At 35.8% G+C, this 19,148-nt stretch overlaps 1 protein-coding gene across 11 annotated transcripts in view; it reads left to right on the top strand.

The window, feature by feature from the left end:
- The window catches only part of TEX9 (testis expressed 9), a 205,021-nt gene that overhangs the window by 122,692 nt on the left and 63,181 nt on the right, over positions 1-19,148 (top strand). For 9 of the 11 annotated variants that reach the window (XM_067029798.1, XM_067029800.1, XM_067029795.1 and 6 more), the window contains 2 exons: positions 16,393-16,456; positions 18,212-18,291. In XM_067029798.1, coding sequence (XP_066885899.1) covers positions 16,393-16,456; positions 18,212-18,291 — 144 coding nt within the window. Of the gene's footprint in view, positions 1-8,470; positions 8,767-8,867; positions 8,960-16,392; positions 16,457-18,211; positions 18,292-19,148 lie in introns of those variants that run through there. The other 2 variants (XM_059056276.2, XM_067029796.1) reach the window with 2 other exon arrangements.

Genomic DNA, 19,148 nt, shown 5'->3' with positions numbered 1-19,148 from the left:
GCATTTCATGTTCTTTTGGTCCTATTGTAAATAGTGCTGCATTTTACAATTTAATTTCCAATTGTTCATTGCTAGTATATAGAATTACAATTAGTTTTTGTATATTGTATCTTACAACTTCACCAAACTTAGTAAGTAGCTTCATAGATTTTCGGGGGTAGATTTTTCAGAATTTTTGAAATAGACAATCATGTCATCTGTGAATAGAAACAGTTTTACTTCCTCTTTTCCAAGATTGCTTGATTGATTAACTTACCTATTGCACAGGCTAGAACCATCATTCATAATGTCCAGTATGATTATGAATAGGAGTAGTGAGAGTAGAAATTCCTGTTTTGTTCCTCATATTAGGGAGCAGCATTTGGTTTTTATCATTACATATGAGGTTAGATATAGTTTTTTTTGAGATGCTTTTTATCAGGGTGAAGAGGTTTCCTTCTACTCCCAGTTTGATGAGAATACAATTTTTAGTCTTACTTTTTTATTTAAAAAAACACCACATGATAGGCATTATTATTGATAGGAATTTCAGAAAAATTATTTATTTAGACCTACATGCACATTTACCATTTTATTTGATTACCATTCTTCTGGCGTCTCAAAATGTTCCTCCGGTATTATTTTCTTTCTTCCTGAATTACATCATTTTGAAGTTCCTTTAGTATGAGTATGTGGGTGGTAACTCTCTTAGGTTTTATTTATCTGAAGATAGCTTTATTTCTCCCTCTCTCTTGCAATATAATATTAGAGACTGAGTACAAAGATCTAGACTGAAATTATTTTCTTTGATCACTTTGAGGGTATAATAAAACCCCCTCATAAGATACATGAAGATGAAAATTTTCAATTGTGTAAAAAGAAGGGTGGGCTTATTGTGACAATTAAAGAAATGAGTCTTCTGAGTCTGTCTAGCTGATTGGCTAGAAGTTCTAGTGGTCTGGCTCTATAATTAAAATCTTTGCTCATCCTGGTTGTGGTTTAGCACCACTTGGTGGTGGCTGTCTGCTTCAAAATAAACAACAATGGTGCCAATTCTGGATCCTGTCTCACTGGCTGGAACTTCCAGGTCAGTGGCAGCATTAATAGTAACCTCCTGTTTAGCTGGGGCCCATTTAGTCAGTCTAATCAAAGGAGATTTAACTAGAAGAATAACGGCAATAAGGGGCCCCTGCTTCCCTGTTTCCTGGGATAGTGCGCTTACTTTTTTCTCACCCAGCCTTACCCTTTCCTCCATATCCTGTACCCCATCCACATTCCTATCCCAGAAGATAAAAGTTTATCCCAACCAATTTGGGGCTAGGCAAAAGGCAGCCAATCATTAATGATTAATTGGTGATTAATCACCAATCATATTTGACCCAAATTCTCATTTATAATGGGGCTTATTATCCTAGGATTTCACTCATTATTTTAGTGCCTTCTAGCTTCCAGTACTGCTATTAAAACATCTGCTTTCAATCTAATTGCTTCTTTCTAAGTTGTCTTTTTTCTCTTTGGCTGCTTTAAAGATGTTTTCTTTTTCTTTGGTGTTTTGGATTTTATGACAGGCATAAGAATAGATTTTTAAATTTATCCTCTTTGTGACACTCTGTGCTTCTTGCATCTGTGCATTCATGTCTTTCCTAAATCCTAGAAGATTCTAAGTAATTAACTTTTGTAATATTGCTTCTCAATTCTAAAAATCTGTCCTTGGAATCTGCTTATTTATATGTCAGACCTTCTCAGTCTAACTTTTGAAATTGTTTAACATTTCTGTTGTATTTCCCATGTCCTTATCGTTCTCTCTGTTCATTCTGGATAATTTTCTTAGATATTTTATGCTTTACAAATCATCTGTGTCTAATCTGCCATTCAACCCATCCACTGAGTGTTTTCATTTCAACAAATGTGTATTTGATGTCTGAAAGCTTAATTTGAGTTTTTGTCACATTTGCTTGGTCATTCCTGATAGTCTCTTGTTGCTTGCTCATCATTATGATTCTATCCCTTATTTCTTTAAATATTTTCTAAATAGATATTCTACATTTCACAGCTGATACAATTTTAATATCTCTCTTGGGAGTTCTAAGTATTTATTATTTCTTTCCATTTTTCACTAATGGTGATTTCCTTCCTTTATGCTTGGTGGTTTTTGATGGTGAACTCACATTTTCTTGATCTCAATCCCGAAATCTGGGGGGCTTAATTAGAGATATTTTTCTCTGAAGAGGATTTGTGTTTGATTCTGCTGGGAGCCTGGGGACACTACCAGTCTGGACCTACTTTAGCCTTTTTCATTTAGTTTAGTAGCTTAGAGCAAGGGTCTCAAGTTCAGCTCCTTCATATTACTGTTGACTTAAACACAGACTGAGCACAGTTCTTTTATGGGCATTTTCTGATTAGTCCCTTTATTTTTAATTGCCTATTCACAGAATCAGTTTTGTTTATTTGAGGGAGCAAAGAGCTGGAGGGGGAGATGTCAGCAGGATACATAGAAATTTTCTCTGCTTCCTTCAAGTTTTCAGCAATGCATATATATTTGTCCATTTGATGGTTGGTTTGTTTTAATAGAATATGGTTGTTTTGCAGTACAAGGATGCCCCAGATGATTTAGCTTACAATTCTTTTGGAGAAGTCTCTTTCAGCTTATTTTTTTAAAAAAATAGACTTTATTTTTTAGAACAGAATTAGATTTACAGAAAAATTGAGAATAGAGTACAGAGTTCCCATATATCCTGCACCCAATTTCCTTGATTATTAACATCTTAAATTAGTATAGTATATTTGTTAGAATTAATGAACCATTATTATTATTATTTTTTTTTTTCGGTACGCGAGCCTCTCACTGTTGTGGCCTCCCCGGTTGCAGAGCACAGGCTCCGGACGCGCAGGCTCAGCGGCCATGGCTCACGGGCCCAGCCGCTCCGCGGCATGTGGGATCTTCCCGGACCGGGACACGAACCCCTGTCCCCTGCAACGGCAGGCGGACTCTCAACCACTGCGCCACCAGGGAAGCCCAATGAACCATTATTGATACAGTGTCATTAACTAAGTCCATAGTTTATTCATATTTCTTTGGTTTTTAAACCTAATGTCTTTTTCTGCTCCTGGATTCAATCCAGGATACCACTTTACATTAACTTGTCATGTTTCCTTAGGCGCCTCTTGGTTGTGACAGTTTCTCAAACTTTCCTTGCTTTGCCTGACCTTGATAGTTTTCAGGAGTACTGATCAGGTATTTTGTAGGCTGCCCCTCTATTGGAATTTTTTTACTGTAGAAAAACATACATAACATAAAATTTACCACTGTAACTATTTTTAAGTTTACAATCTGGTGGCATTAAATATATTCATAACATTGTTCAGTGATCACAATCGTCCATTTCCAGAACTTTTTGATCGTCCCAAACAGAAACTCTGTACCCATTAAAAAAATAACACGTCAGTCCCCTCTCTCCCCATCTCCTGGTAACATCTGTTCTATTTTCTGTCTCTGAATTTGTCTATTCTAGATACCTCATATAAGTAGAATTATACAATATTAGTTCTTTTGTGTCTGGCTTATTTCATTTAGTATGTTTTCAAGGTTCATCCATCTTATAATGTGTATCCAAATTTCATTGTATGTATATACTACATTTTGTTTTATCAATCTTGCTTATAAGTTCCAGAAGATTTTTGTTGATTCCTTGGGATTTCTCCATAGACACTCATGTCATCTGCAAACGAAGGTATTTTATTTCTTCATTTCTAATCTGTATACCTTTTATTTCCTTTTCTTACCTTATTATTAGCTAGGACTTTAGGTGTGAGAGTAAATAAGAATGATGAGAGAGGATACCCTTGTCTTGTTCCTGATCTTTGGAGGAAAGCATTCAGTTTCTCACTATTAACTATGATGCTGGATGTAGGTATTTTGTAGATACTCTTTATCAAGTTGTTGAAGTTCCCCTCTATTGCTAGTTTGCTGAGAATTTTTACCAGGAATGTTGTTGGATTGTCTCAAAAGCTTTTGCTGCATCAATTTGTATGCTTGCATGATTTTTCTTCTTTATCCTCTTTATGTACTAAATTATACTGAGTGATTTTAGAATGTTGAACTGTCCTTATTCACCTAGAATAAATCCCACTTGGTGTGTTGTATAATTCTTTTTGTACATTGTTGGATTCAATCTACTAATATTTGTTAAAGACTTTTACATCTATGTTCATGAGAGATATCAGTCCATAGTTTTTTCTTCTTACAATGTCCTTAACTGCTTTTGGTATTAGGGTAATGCTGGACTCATAGAATAAGTTAGGAAGTGTTCCCTTTATTTCCATTTTTTAGAAGAGATTGTGGAGAATTGGTATCATATCATCCTTGAATGTTAGTTGAGTTCATCAGTGAAACCATCTGGGCCTGGTGCTTTCTTTCCTGGAAAGTTATTCAGTCCTTGATACTCAGATTATCTATTTCTCCTTGAGTAAATTTTGATAGTTTGCATCTTTCAAGGAATTGGTTCATTTCATCTAATTTATCAAATTTCTGGGTATACAGTTGCTTATAGTATTCCTTTATTTTTCTTTTAGTGTTCATGGGTTAATTAAAGATGATCCCTATTCCATTTCTGATAATGGTATTGTATTGTTTATTTAAACATTTTTTCTGTATATTATTATGTTTTTACATCTTAAAAAAGCTTTCTGGCTGGGGAGAGAGTCCTTGGCATAGCCAATTCTTGGAGATAGAAAAGGGCTCAGCCAGTAGTGTACCTTAAATATACCAACTGACCAATGCAGAGTCATACCTTCTCTATCTGGCCTGTACCCCTCAGGAGGGAATATTCCTCTGTTTTAATCATCCCAGGGCCAGATACCAGGCTACTCGGAACAGACCCTAAAGCTTAAAGGCTGCTGAAGTGATTCAAAGTAGCCAATCCTAAACTGTTCACTCTGCCTTGCTTTTTCTATAGGGTAGTCTAGGTTTTCCTTTCACTCATGTTTTCTGCCTCCTAACTACTCTTTTCCATATATCTCTGCATGGCACGCTGTGCCTCCCAATTCTGGGACCTATGAGTATAATGAACGTTGTTTTCATGAGCCTCTTCTATACCTTCTCTTGTGGTTGCACCTGACTGACCTGACTGACCATCACATAAAAGAACAGAACAGGTAATTTTGTGCCTTTGCTTTTTTCCTTGGTTAGTGTGGCTAGAGGTTTATTGATTTTATTGATCCTTTCAAAGAACCAGATTTTGGTTTCTGTGATTTTCTCTGTTGTTTTCCTGTTTTCAATTCCATTGATTTCTGTTCTAATTTTTATCATTTCTTTTCTTTTGCTCTCCTTAAGCTTAAATTGCTCTTCTTTCTCTCATTGCCCAAGGTGGAACCTTAGATTGTTGATTTTAGATTTACCTTCTTTTCTAATATATACATTTAATGCTAAAATTCTAAGTGCTGCTTTCATTGTATCCTACAGGTTTTGATAAATTGTATTTTCATTTTCATTGAGTTCAAAATACTTTTAAATTTCTCTTTAGACTTCTTTGACCCATGTATTATTTTAAAGTGTGTATTTAATCTCCAAATATTTTGGGATTTTACAGCTATTTTTCTGTTATTTTATTTCTAGTTTAATTCCATCATGGCCTCAGAGAGGATAGTTTATATAATCTCTGTTACAGGTTGAATTTTGGTACCCCAAAAGACATGCTGAAGTCCTAACCCATCACATACACACCCCTCCCCTTAACCTGTGAATATGACCTTATTTGGAAGTTGGGTCTTTACAGATGTGATCAAGTTAGCATGAAGTCATTAGGGTGGGTCCTAATCCAGTATGACTGGAAGAAATGCGATGTGAAGACAGACACACACAGGGAGAATGCTATGTGATTACAGATGCAGAGAGTGGAATGATGCAGCTACAAGCCAAGGAATGCCAAGGAGTGACAGCCACCACCAGAAGCTAAGAAGATGCAAGGAAGGATTCTCCCCTACAGGTTTCAAAGGGGGCATGGCCCTGCCAACACCCTGATTTTGGACTTCCAGTCTCCAGACTATGAAACAAAAATTTCTTTTGTTTTAAGCCACCCAGTTTGTGGTACTTTCTTACAGCAATTCTAGGGAACAAATATGATTTCTATACTTTTAAACTTATTAATGTGCATTTCGTGGCCCAGATGTAGTCTCTCTTGGTAAATGTTCTGTGTGACCTTGAGAAGGATGTGTATTCTGCTGTTGTTGGATGGAGTATTCTCTAAATGTCAATTAGATCAGATTGACAATGCTGTTTAGGGCAATTATATCCTTACTGATTTTCTGCCTGCCTGAACTATCAACGACTGAAAATGGGGTGTTGATGTTTCCCAATGTACTTGTACATTTTTCTATATCTCTTTGCACTCCTATTAGTTTTTGCCTCATGCATTCTGACACTCAACTTTTTGGTTCATACACATTAAGGATCATTATATCTCCTTGGAGAGTTGACCTCTTTATCATTATGTAGTGCTCCTCTTTGTCCCTGATAGTTTTTCTGGTTCTGAAATCACTTTGTTTGAAATTAATGTAGCTACTGCAGCTTTCTTTTGATTAGTGTTATTATGGCATAACTTTTCCCATCTTTTGACTTTTTAATTTTAATAATTTATTTTTAATGTTTTAACAACTTGAGTGATGTATTTCACATACCCACCATTCACCCATATAAAGTGTACTATTAATAGGTTTTAGTATATGCGGGCCTCTCACTGTTGTGGCCTCTCCCGTTGCGGAGCACAGGCTCGGGACGCGCAGGCTCAGCGGCCGTGGCTCACGGGCCCAGCCGCTCCGCGGCATGTGGGATCTTCCCGGATCAGTGCACGAACCCGTGTCCCCTGCATCGGCAGGCGGATTCTCAACCACTGTGCCACCAGGGAAGCCCTAGATCATTTTTATTACCCCTCCCCCACCAAAAAAAATCTTGCAACCCTTTAGTCAACCTCCCATCATCTGCCAGGGCTAGGCAACCACTGAACTACTTTCTGTCTCTATAGATTTGCCTATTCTGGACATTTCATATAATATGTGGTACTATTAGAATGGAATCATATGATATGTGTTTTTTTGTGAATTGCTTCTTTCATATAGCATATTTTCAAGGTTCATCCATATTGTGGTACGCATCAGTACTTCATTCCTTTTTGGTACTGAATAATATTCCATTGTATGAATATACTACTTTTTATTTACCTATTAATCAGTTTATTATCATTTGAGTCATTTCCACTTTGTCTTTTCTGCAATAAACATTTGTGTACAACTTTTTGTGAGGGTATATGTTTTCATTTCTCTTGGGTATATAGCTAGGAGTGGGTTGCTGGATCATGCGGTAACTTCATGTGTGAACTTTTGAGAAACTGCCAGACTGTTTTCTACAGTGGCTGTACAATTTTGTATTCCTACCAACAGTGTTTGAAGGTTTGAATTTCTCCACACTTTCTCCAACACTTGTTATTGTCCATCTTTTTTTATTATAGTTATCTAAGCTGGTGTGAAGTCGTATCTCATTATGGTTTGATTTGCACTTTCCTGAAGCCTAATGATTTTGAACACCTTTTCATGTCCTTTTTGGCTATATGTATATCTTCTTTGGAGGAATGCCTATTCAGGATACTTGCCCATTTTAAAAATAGCTCTCATATATTCTAGACAAGTCTCTTATTAAATAAAAGATTTGCAAAATTTACCACCCTTTCTGTGGTTTGTCTTTCTATTTATGGTATCCTTTAAAATGAAATGTTTTTAATTTTGATGATGTCTAGTTTATTGATTTTTCTTTCTTTGCTTTGTTTCTGGTGTCATTTCTAAGAAATCTTCACATAATTCATGAATATTTATACCTATGTTTTCTTTAAAGAGCTTTATGGTTTTAGCCTTGAGGTTAGGTCTTTGATCCATTCTGAGTTGATTTTTGTACATGGTGTGAGATAAGGGTACAACTTCATTCTTTTACATGTGGACATCCACTTATTCCAGTACCACTTGTTGAAAAGACTATTTTTTCCCCTATTGAATGGTCTTGCTACCTTCGTTGAAGATCAGTTGACCTTAAATATGAAGCTTATTTCTGGATTCCCAAGTTAATTCCAAAAAAACTGTAATTTTTGACGGCTTACTGTGTTCCAGGCACAATCCTAAGCACAAATGCACTTACCCCTCAGAGAAACTGTGAGATGGACACTATTCTTACCCCACTTCACGGATGAAGTAGCGGAGATAATGATTTGCCCAAGCTAATAAATGGCAGACCCAGGACATGAATTTAGACGACTGCCTTGAGAGCCTGAGCTTTTAACCATGCTATAAATAAATGTGTGAAGTCAGAACTTGGAATCCCACTAAATAGTTCATTTTAAACAAAACAGTTGGAAGTCAAATTGGCCACTTAGTTTGGAAAAACCACAACAGAGGAGGAGCTTTACTAGCTTGCTTCCTACTGAGTATTAGAAATGAACCTGTCTTCAAACCCCTCCATCACCAGCTTAAGAATTTATAAATCAACGCACTACTTCGGCTTCTTCGGTTCTTGCAGCAGGACAGACTTTAGCGCTTACCGGCGAGGAGCGGAACGGCCACAGGACCCACTCCCCAGTTCCCAGCCCCGCCGCAGCCCCGCGCTATTTTCTGCCAACAGTAGGGGCGTGGACAGAATCGCCCCCGGGGCTGGAGGCAGCCCGTGTTGTCGTAACTCTCGCGGGAAGATGCGTCGTTGCCTCGGTAACGGAGTTGCGGCCGCGAAAGATGGCGGGGCGGAGTTTTAAGGTTAGTTTAAATCTACGCTGCTGAGTAGCAGCTAGGTTTCGGGCGGTCCTGCGGACACCGGAATTCATTTAACTTTGGGTCTGAAAGTGTCTCTTTTACAGAGACGGGGCGTTTCAGGGACTCCGCTTCCACCACGCGTTCAGCAACCTGCCACACCTCGTCGGGACCTCCTCGCCAAGGAGGAAGAATATAAGTAAGAAATATGGCGGTTCAGCTTTTCCTTGTTTCTTTCACTTAAATGAGGCTGCTTACAAATACTTTTCCTGGTGACTGACTGGATCTTTGGGACCATTCACTATACAGCAGTTTATCATCCCGTTCGCTTGCCCTTCTTTATCTTTTTAACTTGAGCTGCGGCCTCGTAGCTGTTGAAAGTGGGCGAAAATTTAACCCAAGTGAGTAAACCTGTTCGTTAGCGAGATGATACCGCTAGAAGTAGTTTGGATAGCAGGAATTGCCACGAATAGTTAGTTCAGTTTCTAGTTAAAGGAATTCCACTTAATTTCAAGTTCCTAGAGTTTACGTATGTAAATTTCTTTTAGGTTTGCTTTCTAAACTGAAAGCATGTTTCTCAGGGCATTTGGAATTACCGTTCTCATCCACATTTGGTGGTGTTGGGGGGATTTCCCTTCCTTATCTGCTGTCAGTGTAATTACAGCTATCCTGACAACACACGTGCTTTCATTCTTGGACCACTCCACTCTTCATCCGCCGGTTTTTATGCAGATGTCAGAGTAATCTTTTAATTTGATCTTGTCACTCCCTTGTCTAAAACTTTGCAGTGGTTTCCAGTTGCACTTCAAAAGCTCTGTCACACCTCGCTCCTACCTCTTGTGTGATCTTGACCTCTCTCCTTTTTGCCTACCAGAGTGGCCTTTCTTGACTGTGATAAGTAGGCTCCCCATTACTCTTTTTTAATTGTGTGATTAAATTTTCGTTGCAATTAGCATAACTTGTTACCGTAAATTCATTTGTTAGTTTACTTTTAGTCTGTTTCTTCCACTGGACTGTTAGTTCCACAAGGTCAGTGACCATGTCTTTTATTTGCCCTCGTATATACCCTTACCAAAAAAAAAATATTTAAAAAATTCACCTTTTTAATTTAAAGTAATTTAATTTAAAACTTGGGAAACATTCTGGCAGTTCCTCAAATGGTTTAACATAGAGTTACCAAATGATCTGTACTTAAAATTAAAGCATGTTTAGAGTTAAAACTGAAGTGTATTTTCTTTAGATAAACTAGACACGTGTCAACTTGCACGTAGAAACATAATGATCTTCCACTGCTTGATGAAATGGGCCTATTATTCAAGTATGAGTGTACTTAATCAATGGATCTATTGTTCATATACAGCTCTGAATCAGCTGTTTTCAACCCAAAACATTTGTTTTCTTTACCATGCACCAGATAGCACTAAATATATGCACTGATTAGGTTAATTCATTTGGTTATTTAAAGATCTATTTGCATCTGGCCCTTCATTAAGGATATGCTCCTGATCAAAGTCAGGCATCTATAGGAAATGTTCTATTTTAGCAAAAGTTTTGTGGTAAAGGCTCCCACTTGTTACTTGTTCTGTTATATGCACTCTGAGGTGTGCAAATCTGAGGCGTTTGAACAGAGTAGCTCCCAGGCACTGCTTGAAATTTGTGATCACTCAGCACTGTGCATAAGGGTGAAATATCTGGCCATCCTTATAGGCAAGAATGAGTTCATAACAGTATTTTGCCACATGTTGTCTTGGAGGGAAGCATATGGGGATGTTGTTTTCATCAACTGAACACAGCACTTTCCAGGGATCCCAATGCAGAATCTTTTACGATCAGCTCCTGTCAAATAGTTGGAGGAAATAATCACTGTATGAGACAGTAAACCAAGGAATATGCTGATCACTCAACTCAATAGATATTCCAAGCCTTGTGCGTATATCATAAAACCAGAGAGCCTAAACAATAAGATTACGTGACATCTGGTTTAATTGATCTTGATAACTGGAAGGGCAGGCCTTCCCCCAAACTTCTTGCCCATAAATGCCAATTACATTGGATTTATAGATTAATTTGCAGAGAACTGACATCTTTATGCTGTTGAATCTGCCCTTCCACGAATGTGATATATCTCTATTTACATGTGGGTGTTTTTGGTATTCATTAATAATATTTTATCATATTACTACATAAGTGTCTTGCATGTATAATTTTTTCAAGGTACCTTATAGTTTTTTCTTGCTATAATGAATGGCTCTTTTTCTACTACATTTTCTAATTGGTTATATGTATAGAAACATTACTGATTTTTGTATGTTGATCCTAGACCTATATTTATATAGATTGTCAGCTCTGCTGAACTCTCTTATTCTGCAGAGTCCGTTGAGTTTTTTATAAAGACAGTTACATCATATGCAAATTGTGATGGTTTTATCCCTTTACAATTTCTTCTGCATCCTTTTTCTTGATATGGTTAGAACTTCCAGTGTAATATGAAATAGAAAAAGTAATGGTAAGCATTTTTATCTTAGTTATGATTTTCAGAAGCCCACTTTTAATAATTTATCACTACATTTGAGGTTTGCTGTAGCGTTTTGGTATTTTTTTTATCAGGCTTAAAGATGCTGTTTCCCTTAATTCTTTATTTTTTAATCAAGGATAGCTGAAATGCAGTATTATACCCTTAATTTGTATTTTGAATGAATGTTAAATTTTAACAAAGCTCCCCCCCCAAAATTTATTTAAGCGATGAATTTTTTTTCACCCCCTCATTTAATGTTTTAACATACTGAACTACAAAGGCAGATTTCTTGTTTTCTTTTAAAGTCCCGTGGATTAGATTGCTTTAATTTTATGGAGGTTTTTTTTTCAGAAAATTTTTCAGAAATGAAACTGGTCTTGCAATTTTTCTAGTTCTTTGCCTTTATGATTTTGATGTGATTATTATCCTAGCCACATAAAATAAGCTGAATAGTTTTCCTTTTTTGTTTTAGTCTGTTCTTGGAAGCTTCTTGTAATCAGAGATCATCTGCCCTTTGATTAAAATTGTGAAACTGAGTCTAGTGTGGGTTTTTTTTTTTGCCTGTGAATGCAGTTTCTTTAATAATTTTTGCTTCCAGAATAAATTTTGGTTATTTGCTAGTTTTCTGGAAAACTGTCCACTTCATGTATGTTTTAAAATGTATTAACATACATTTATTCTAATTATGCTCTTATGTTGTAAGTCTTGACTGTATCTGTAACCTTATACACACCTTCTTTTGGGAACTTTTCTGTTAGTCTTGCTGGGAGGTGTATATGTTTTATTGGTCTTTTCACAGAATTAGCTTTTGGTTTTATTGCTAATCTATGTGATTAAAATTTTTTTTTATTAGTCTTATCTCTATTATTTCTCTCTCTTCTAATGATGGATTTATTAATTCTTTTTTTAGTTTCTTTTTTTAGTTTAGTTTTTCTTATTTTTTAATACATACATTTAATTTCTGTATATTTCTCTCCAACCACAGCTTATCGGTATGTCAGTATCTGTTTTGATATATATATATATTTCTTTTGTGGTTATTTAGTTTTAAATATTTTATGATTTTTCATAGTGATTATTTACCCCTATTGTACTCCTCCCCACTTCCCTCTCTCCATTGGTAACCACTTATTTGTTCTCTACATATATGGGTCTGTTTCTATTTTGTTATATTCATTATTTGCTTCATTTTTTAGATTCCACACATAAGTGATAATACACAGTATTTGTCGTTCTCTGACTTATTTCACTAAGCATAATACCCTCCAGGTCCATTCATGTTGTTGCAAATGGCAACATTTCATTCTTTTTTATAACTGAATAGTATTCCATGGTATGTATGCATATATATATATATCTCACATCTTCTGTATCCATTCGTCTGTTGATGAACATGTAGGTTGCTACCATATCTTGGCTATTATAAATAATGCTGCTGTGAACATTGGGGTGCATATATCTCTTCAGAGTAGTGTTTTCATTTTCTTTGGATATATATCCAGGAGTGGAATTATTGGGTCATATGGTAGTTATATCTTTAAGTTTTTGAGAAACTGCCATACTGTTTTCCACAGTGGCTGCACCAATTTATGTTCCCACCAACAGTGCACAAGGGTTCCCTTTTCTCCACATCCTTGCCAACATTTGTTATTTGTGGTCTTTTTGATGATAGCCATTCTAACAGGTGTGAGGTGATATATTATTGTAGTTTTGCTTTGCATTTCTCTGATGATTAACAGTGTTGAGCATTTCATGTGCCAGTTGGCCATCTGTATTCTTCTTTGGGAAAATGTCTATTCAGGTCTTCTGCCCATTTTTTAACCAGGTTATTTGTTTTTTTGATATTGAGTAGTATGAGCTATTTATGTAGTTTGGGCATTAAACCCTTGTTGGTCATCATTTGCAAATATTTTCTCCATTCAGTAGATTGTCTTTTCATTTTGTCAATGCTTTCTTTTCCTTTCCTTTCGTTTTAAATTCAATTAGGTCCTATTATTTATTTAGTTAGTTAGTTTCCTCTGCCTTAGGAGACAGATCCAAAAAATACTACTGTGGTTTATGTCAGAGTGTTCTGCCTCTGTTTTCTTCTGGAGTTTTATGGTTTATGGCCTTACATTTAAGTCTTTAATCCATTTTGAGTTTATTTTTGAATATGGTGTGAAAAAATGTTCTAATTTCATTCTTTTACATGTAGCAGTCCAGTCTTCCCAGCACCACTTATTGAAAGACTGTCTTTTCCTCATTGTATATTTTTGCTTCCTTTGTCATAGATTAATTGCCCATGTAAGTGTGGGTTTGTTTCTGGGTTCACTATTCTGTTCCATTGATCTCTTGTCTGCTTTTGTTCCAGTACCACACTGTTTGGGCTACTGTAGCTTTGTAGTATAATGGTTATGGATCAATCTAAGAAGGATATATAACAATTGTAAATATATATGCATCCAACATAGGAGTATCTAAATACATAATGCAAATGACAACAGACATGAAGGACAGTAACACAATAATAGTAGGGAACTTTAACACCCCACTTACATCAATGGACAGATCATTCAGACAGAAAAATCAATGAGGAAATGCTGGCCTTAAATGACACGTTAGACCAAACAGAATACACAGTATTCTATTCAAAGGCAGCAGAATACACATTCTTTCAAGATCACATGCTAGCCCACAAAACAAGTCTCAGTAAATTTAAGAAAACTGAAATCATATCAAGCATCTTTTCTAATTCCAGTACTATGAAATTAGAAGTCACCTACAAGAAAAAAACTGCAAAAAACACAAACATGTGGAGGCTAAAAAATATGCTACTAAACCAATGGATCACTGCAGAAATCAAGGAGGAAATCAGAAAATACCTGGAGACAAATGAAAATGAAAACACAGCAATTCAAATTGTATGGGATGTAGCAAAAGCAGTTCTGAGATGGAAGTTTATAGGATACAAGCCTGCCTTAGGAAACAAGAAAAATCTCAAATAAACAACCTAACCTTACACTTAAAAGAATTAGAAATAGAAGAACAAACAAAACCCAAAGTTAGTAGAAGGAAAGAAATAACAATCTGTTGATTGTCCCTCCTGGGCACTTGTTTCTTAATGCAATTTGTTACCTTTGTGAAGACATCTTTTGTAGGGTTTGCTTTCTGAGAGAGTTGCATGTGTTCTAGATGAGTAAATCCTTAAGGGTGGTTTTTCATTTAACTTTATTAGCTTATCAGAGTTTTCACTGGTTTTAAGCCAACTTACGATATTAAAGTTTTGGCATAGTGTCCCTGTACCATCTGGGTAAGATGAACTTGGACTACACTCCTATGTGCTCTGATTACTCACAAGAGAATCTTTTCCACACATGGCTCTAGTTTCATTTCCATTCACCTAAGATTGTGGGTAGTGTTTTTGTTGTCTGTGTTTCACAGGTGTAGCCCTTCGTAACTCTCTCACGTGCATCAGTTTCTAGCTGTCAAGCTGTTTTGGCTTCTGTTCCTGTTTACTGCTCTCATTTTGAGTTGCTGCTTTATTTTTAGTGTCAGGATATTTTCCTTGCCTGAGTTTAAGTTTAGCAATATTTCCTTCATTATATTTTATCCAGGATGTCTGTGGGTTTTGGAGCAGAAGAATAGCCTTTTGATTTATCTCAGCCTGCTATATTGACTAGAAACCTCTAATGGTTCTTGTTAAGGAAATGTGAAAAATCATGTAAAGGCATCTTGAATACAACTTTAAGTCTTTATTTAGATATTTTTATTTTGATTAACTCATCCTAAGATATAAAAATATTTCTTGGGCTTCCCTGGTGGTGCAGTGGTTGAGAGTCCGCCTGCCGATGCAGGGGACACGGGTTCGTGCCCCGGTCCAGGAAGATCCCACATGCCACGGAGCGGCTAGGCCCATGAGCCATGGCCGCTGAGCCTGCGCGTACGGAGCCTGTGTTCTGCAATGGGAGAGGCCACAACAGTGAGAGGCCTGTGTACCGCAAAACAAACAAACAAAAAAAACCAAAACAAAAATATTTCTTACAACATCAGACTTTTTTAAGAAGGGATATGATACTGCTTTTTTTTTTTTCCTGGAGGTGGGAGTCATCACTGGTTTGTGGTACTTCTTAATCACATATCTAAAAAAACAAGGTATCTCATTTTAAAATTGCTCTGCATATTTTCTTCATAAAACGTCAGAAGAGCCTAGATAGTCTAGAAATGTGACTTACGAATAGAATTTACAAGTTACATGCTTTTGAAGATGTTTATTATAATGTTAACCTTTAAAACTGAGAAGGGGACTTCAACTAACAGGGGAAACGGTTTAGTATATTATGTTAACTTCAACTCTAGAATATTTCATAGCCATTTAAGGCACTGATTATAAAAATTATATAGAGATAAATATATTCCATCTGTGTTGTTATGGCAGAACAGTACAAAATTGTGTGTGTGCTTACAGATGAAAATTAGAAGGGAATTTTAAAAATGATTGGATGATGGTGGTAGGATGATGAGCAATTTTTTCTTTAATAACGGTTTCCCTCAATGGCATTGCTATTCTTACAATCTTAATGGGACTAAATAGTATTCCTATTCTTTGCTAGATTCCAGATAGATTGAAAAAAAAAAAAGGAGTGGCAGGTGTAGGTCAAAGTAATCACCTGTATTCCTGATGAAGCTGATATTGAAGTATGTAGCTGAGGTATGAGCCACCTCAAGGCTGCTCACTAACCCCCAGATATACCTCCCCAGTCACTTGTACACCCCTGATGAAATCAGCCCCCTCCACACCCCACCCCACTCCTGTTCCCAATTGGAGTTGATCCCAAGAACATGGAGAGTGGAACTGAGTTGAACCCACCCGGTTTATTCTTCCCAAATAAATCATTCCACCTGAAGTAATGGCCAAGGGGAGGCTAGGAGCTACATGGTTTGAACTTCCACCAGAAAGGAGGAGGATCATGGCGATTTGGAGATAAGCTTTGTAATAGTTGTGTTAATTTTCAAATAAAAATGTCATGTGTATGTTTTGGCATTTACTGATTAGCTAAATTGTGGTTATTGAAGTTTAATTACTTTTATTTTTGTGTTACAATCTTCAGTCTATCACAATTATTATTTTTTGCTTTTAGGCGTTTAAATGCAGAATTAGAGGCAAAAACGGCTGATCTGGTTCGACAAGCTGAGGAAGTAATAGTAAGTGAATGTACAATTAATAGTAATTCCATGTAAGTGCTAGTTTTTTAACTTTTTAATTTGATGTGTAACATACAAAAAAGTGCCCAAAGCATAAATTTTCAGCTCAATGAATTATCATAAATTGAACATCAATATATGCATAAGTATGTGTATACATGCATGTATATGTTTTTGATAAGCACACTTTAAAAAAAATTTTTATTTTATTTATTTTTGGCTGCATTGGGTCTTTGTTGCAGTGTGTGGGTTTCTCGTTGCAGTGGCTTTTTGTTCCTGAGCACGGGCTCTGGAGCATAAGCTCAGTAGTTGTGGCGCATGGGCTTAGTTGCTCCGTGGCATGTGCAATCTTCCTGGACCAGGGCTCGAACCTGTGTCCCCACTGGCAGGCAGATTCTTAACCACTGCGCCACCAGGGAAGCCCAGCACACGTTTTCTAAAAGCCACTGAAAAAGTGTTTTCCATTTAGATATTCCAATCATCTAATTAATAGGAACATTAATATTTAATAGTATTTCCCACTGTTTTAAGATTAATGTTTGCAAGTAGCTATTTAGAATTAGTACTGGTAATTCAGTAAGGATAGAAATAAAATGGTCTCTGGACAGAAGCTGAATAAAGGTTAACAACTATCATTAATGCTCAGATGGTAATCTGTTTCTTAAACTCTGCAGTTGGATATAACTCAGATTCTTAGGGCTAGACCATAATCAGATTTATAGTTAGGAAAAATGTAGTGAGATTATATCACTTGACAATGTAAGCATGTTTGCCCCATTCTGGCTACCAAATTGGTTATTCCTCCCTAAGTATCCCTCCCTAAGTATCAGCATTCCCAATATTAGTTGATAGGATATAGTAATATTCCTTAGAGGAATAAAGTAGCTGCTTTCAAACTTTTAAAATTTTTTATTCTAATTCATTTATAATTCTCTTTCATTTAAATCCCACCCCTACCCCACTTTGGAGTTGATGGAGGCAGGGAAGAATTGGCAATATTTGAATGTCTTAGACAGATCCATCATTATTTGTTAGTTTAGGAATGAGAATATTTAGATAATGGTTACAGATTTACTAGTTGCATTTGTAATTAAGTATTTTACTAAAAAATAAACATTTTATTACATCTTTTAGTTTTTGTCAGTGACTGAAGAGCAGGAAAATAATTTTTCTGAAAATAATGTTCAGAAACTCAACATTATAGTAGAGTGAGGGATTCATTATGTATTCTGATCAGAGTCCTCTAATGGATATAACTTTTGCCACATTGAATTTTTGATTTTTCACTTTCATATTAATACATCTTCTCCAAAAACTTTCACTCTTAGTGCTTCATTTTTAGCACTTTCATTTCTATGTGGTTGTCTTAACATTGAAGTTTTTATGATTTGAGACAAGTTTTTCTATCCATTAAATGAGTTTATGTTTCCACTTCTTATGAACCTTATTTCCTTTGCATGTTACAGAAGATGGAAGCTCTAATGTAGTTGGGAAACAGGAGTCAGCTAAGATCATATAAAGGCATTGGCATTCTTACAATTTTGCCTTAGAATTGACTCTTTTAACCAAGAATGAATGAAAGGGTGAAACTACATTGTTACAGATCTTATTTTGATACCACAGCTTTTAGAATTCTGTGCTTTGATTTTATAGAAATTGTAGACAACTCTGAAATAATTAATGATCAGAAAGGCACTTGAATATATCCTAGTTTTGTGCATTATTTTCCTATTTGACTTTGTTTTATTTAACTAGAGAGATCAGCAAGAAGTACGATCTCAGTCTATTTCAACACAAATTAAATCATATGAAGAGGAAGATGATTACAGTTTAAGGTAAGGCCTAAATTCCCAAACACCTTAAAAAATTTTTCTTTTTACTGGATAAATGCTTTAAAATTGTTTTCTGTTGTTTTTTTAAATTAAGGTATATTTGACATACAACATTATATTGGTTTTAGGTGTACAACACAATGATTCAGTATTTGTATATATTGTGAAATGATCACCACAGTAAGTATAGTTAATATCTATTACCATACATAGTTACAGAATCATTTTTCCCTGTGATGAAAACTTTTAAGATCTACTTTTTTAGCAGCTTTCAAATATGCCATTAGTATTATTAAGTATAGTCTCCATGCTGTACATTACATCCCCATGACTTACTTACTTTATAATTGGAAATTTGTACCCTTTGTCTCCTTTCACCTATTTCTCCTGCTCCCAACCAACCAGCCTCTGGCAACCATCAATCTGTTCTCTGTATCTACAGGCTTGTTTTTATTTGTCTGTTTTTAGATTCCATGTACAAGTGAGATCACTTATTTGTCTTTGTCTTTCTCTAACTTATTTCACTTAGCATAATGCCCTCAAGGTCCATCCATGTTGTCAAAATGGCAAGAATCATTCTTTTTTTATGGCTCAGTAATAGTTATATATATATAAATATCATTTTATATAATACTTTAACATATATATATATATATATAAAAGCACATGTTCTTTTCTCATTCATCCATTGATGGACATTTAGGTTGTTTCCATATCTGGCCTATTGTAAATAATGTTGCAATGAACATAGAGGTGCATATACATAAAAAAATTAGTGTTTTCATTTTCTTCAGCTAAATAGCCAGAAGTGGGATTGCTGGATCATATGACAGTTCTGTTTTTAATATATTTTTTCTTTT

The sequence above is a fragment of the Kogia breviceps genome, chromosome 3 (genome assembly GCF_026419965.1).
Source record: "Kogia breviceps isolate mKogBre1 chromosome 3, mKogBre1 haplotype 1, whole genome shotgun sequence".
Classification (NCBI taxonomy): Eukaryota; Metazoa; Chordata; class Mammalia; order Artiodactyla; family Physeteridae; genus Kogia; species Kogia breviceps.
The sequence above is the reverse complement of the archived record's forward strand: the minus strand, read 5'-3'. Positions and strand labels throughout refer to the sequence as shown.